Source organism: Panicum virgatum, chromosome 5N, assembly GCF_016808335.1.
Source record: "Panicum virgatum strain AP13 chromosome 5N, P.virgatum_v5, whole genome shotgun sequence".
Classification (NCBI taxonomy): Eukaryota; Viridiplantae; Streptophyta; class Magnoliopsida; order Poales; family Poaceae; genus Panicum; species Panicum virgatum.
In genome coordinates this window covers 19,404,526-19,408,386 of record NC_053149.1, presented here as the reverse complement: position 1 = coordinate 19,408,386, position 3,861 = coordinate 19,404,526, and the positions used below count along the sequence as shown (strand labels likewise).

General features: G+C 50.7%; 1 protein-coding gene across 1 annotated transcript; it reads left to right on the top strand.

The window, feature by feature from the left end:
* The first annotated feature begins 3,054 nt into the window (after positions 1-3,054).
* Positions 3,055-3,444, top strand: LOC120674639. The gene has a single exon (XM_039955789.1). The coding sequence runs from the start codon at positions 3,055-3,057 to the stop codon at positions 3,442-3,444; it is 390 nt and encodes a 129-aa protein (XP_039811723.1).
* Positions 3,445-3,861: the final 417 nt, after the last annotated feature.

Here is a 3,861-nt window from a genome sequence, read left to right as displayed (position 1 = left end):
AGATTTAACTGAAGCAGCTTTACAGTCATTTGCTTTAATTATCAATATCTGGATGCAAACAGATCCAATCTGACACCAGGACTCGATCGGCTCTTTAAAGCCGATGCAAGAGTCGTCCCGGGGAGCCGACCACGGCTCGAACTTATGTTTCCACGTGTTTGTGTATGCAGGCAAATCATCGCAAGCACGTCCGCACCTTCCTGATCGGGTATAGGTCAGGTGGCACGCCCTGCGTCTTCAGCAAGCCGCGGCGCGCGCCGGAATTGCGGGCCGTCGATGAGGGAGCAGTGCCTGCCAGCGCCCCGGCAACCTCCCGGCTCTTTGTGTTGCTTGTCGCTGCTCGCCGGTGGGTTTTGACCGACAACAGGACCGTACCGTTGTTGGCACATTGATCGAGGATTGAACAGTACTAACCACATGCCGGAACAGTTGAGCTAAATACCTGATTTACAATGATAATTTGAATCGCGACCTGCTACTCTGGGAGTGGGATGATGACGGGTGTTGGAGAGTATGTCGCCTCCGGGTTCTCTGGGAGTTCGCTGTGAGGGGCCCTTCACCTGGGTTTTGGCAGGCGTGGTTCAGACATCGGGGTGATGATGGGAACAGTTGACATGTGTGGTCCGGCGTGGCTGCACGTGTCGTGTGAGTTAGGTCCACCTTGCAAGGTTAAATCGGATCGATTCGCCGTGACTCGTGGTTATGAGAGCCTTGATCTCTCTGTCACATCGTAGTAAACAAGTGGAACGAGAATGTCAATGCGATGAGATATGTTTATGATACTCTTGGAAAATATAATGTGATATACCATACTTGCTCTAGATGTTTATGCAAATTAAGTTGGTATTTGTACATTAAACTTGAGCTAAAATATTGAAAGTAAGGATCCATTATTAGTCGCTTTCTAGCAAAAATAAACTCCAGAGCCAAAAAGCTTTATATGTCTAGATAGTGGGCTAAGTATACCCATAGTCGGGTAAGCCTTACTGAGTATTAGTATACTCAGGGTTTGTTGTCACCCTGTTTTCAGGTAGCTGCTGCTGGCTGGAGCTAACCAGGATTCACATCAGTGGGCTCGATGTGACATCCTCACGTCACCGTAGTTAACGTTGTTTTTCTAAAATAAACTTCTATTTAATTTCCGCTGCAGGTTGAACTCTGATAACTGTTATTCAAACTTGTTTGTAAAACTCCGCATTGTAATTTAACTTTGAGAACTTTTGTCTGCTTGTAATCATCTGTGCTCGTCTTCATGCGAGACTTCCAGTGTTTTTCGATGCTTAACCCTACAGATGACCGGATTACACCGTTTTAAGTGTGTGGTAACTTGATTAACCATTAAGATGATAGTTAGCGCAGTTAAGCCGGTTTAATTTGGGCGGTTCTGTTACAACTGCCTACGCGGGCAATGAGAATGATGTCAAGCGCGACGCCAGGTAGGCATGAAACCAAGCTCGTGCAAATCGCGGGAGGAACTTGCATGAACGCCATCGATGCCTACAACGTGACCTCGACGTCGAGTTCGCCGAAGCTGAGGCGCACGGTTTCCGCACTCCAGTTGCCAACATCGCCAGGGTGGCACAACTTCTCGGGAATAGCAACGACCCCAATGCGCAGCTCGCGTACCGACTCACGCAGAAGGCTTGGCTACAACTCGAAGGTTCCAGCCACGCCGGCGAGGGGATGGGAGAGAGCCGAAGCATAAGCCGCACCGTTGGAGGTCGAGCACGACATTAACAACCCGGTGACGCACCACCAAATCAAGCTCCACCACCACCACCCCAACAACCTCAACGATCCCGTCAGCACCAACCCGAGCAGTTCTCTCATAGCCGCCCTCGAACTTGACTTGAAGATCTACCAACAAACGATTTGCATGACAAGCTCAACGCAGGGCGATATGCTCATTCAGTCATCGAGGCTCGGCGCAAGGAGAGGATGGGGCTAGATGGAACCGATGATGCCAGTGATCGCTTCCCAGCGTTCACAGTCCACTTCAACGACTACAAGTACCCTGAGGGTTTCAAACCGATCGGCATCACAAAGTACGACGGTAAGCAAGCTCCTCAATAGTGGATTCGATGCTACTCCACTGCCATTGAAGTCGCAGGAGGGTCCAACACCACGAAGGTCGTCTACTTCCCGATGGCCTTGGAACCCACACCTCTCACATGGCTGGAGAGCCTCAGTCCAGACTCAATCGACTCCTGGGACGCCCTGAAAAGGGTCTTCATCGACAACTTCCAGGGTGCAATCACCCGCGTAGGAACTCGACACGATCTTGAACAATGCGTTCAGATCAAAGGCGAGCCTCTGCGAGCGTACACATGACGATTCTTCGACGTCTGTGCCACCATCACCAACATCTCCGAGTCAGACATCATCAACGCGTTCTACAACGGCATGAGTGACCCGAACATCTACCGCGATTTCGGAAGGAAAAAGCCCAAGACCGTTGCAGGCCTTCGCGACATGATGCACGAGTGGGCGGAACAAGAAGAGAAGATGTGGGCCCGGTTTCCAAGGCACAATGACAACAACTACTCGAAGTGCCCAGATAACCGCCCCGACAGAAGCCAGCAGGAACAATCGAGGTGTTCGCGTAAACGAAAGCCAGATAACACTATCGCGGCTATCGATCGTTCCTCGCGAGGTAAAAAGACCCAGACTCAGAAGCAATTCGAGAAGCTCTTGAAGAAGAAGTGCCCGTGGCATCCACACATGAACCACACAGCAATTGATTGCTACAACCTCCGGAGGACCTTTTCTTCGACTACTTCCGACAAACAGGACAAGTCGAAGGAGAAGGAAGATGATGAAGAAGACCACGGGGACAAGTCGAAGAGCGGCAAGTACCAAGATGCCTCCAAGACTGTCAACGTAATCTTCAGAGGAGATGCTGATTTCGGGTCCAAGGGGGCCCAGAAGCTCATGCTCCGAGAGATCTTGTCCATTGAGCCAGGGGTACCACACCCGCTTCGGTGGTCGGAGGTCCCTATTTCCTTCTCATGAGAGGATCAATGGACCAGCTTCTCGGAGCCCAGAAAATTCCCAATGGTACTCGACCCAGTGGTGGCAGAAGTCAGGCTCACCAAGGTGCTTATCGATGGGGGCAGCGGCCTCAATCTTATCTTCGCCAGCACGCTAAAAAAGATGGGGCTCAACTTCACGGAGATGCTGACTCCAAGCAAGTCTCCGTTCTTCGGTATTGTTCCAGGCAATGCCTCCCACCCGCTCGGTACGGTCATCCTCCCAGTCACCTTCGGCACGAGGGAGAACTACCTTACCGAGTTCATCAAATTCGAGGTAGCCAACTTCGAATCCTCTTACCAGGCCATACTCGGTCGGCCAGCACTTGCCAAATTCATGGCAGTACCGCACTGCGTATACCTGCTCCTCAAGATGCCAGAGAAAAGGGTGTTCTCACCCTCCGAGGCGACTTGAAGAAATCGTATGACTGCAACCAAGAGGCCATCGAGTATGCTTCAACCACGCGTGTGCCAGATACTTCTGGAGAAGTACTCGCAGCTGCGCAGCAATTATCACAAAGCGGGCTGGAGATCCCAATCAAGAAGGTGAACCAGTTGGGCATCAAGTCGTCCGACGAGGTTGCCCTAAAGACGATCCAACTCCAAACTTGGGATTCTTCCAAAACCCCCATCATCGATGACCTTTCACGCCAAGTTTTCATGATTCACATAGTAGAGACTCAGCACTCAGAGGGATTAGAACGGATCCAGCTAAATTATGACATCGATGATGATGACTACTTCTCTGACATTGGGAAGGAGAATACAACAATTGCTGTCGAAATTCATGACAACGCTTCAAACATCATGGGCACTTTGAAGGTAGAAGACG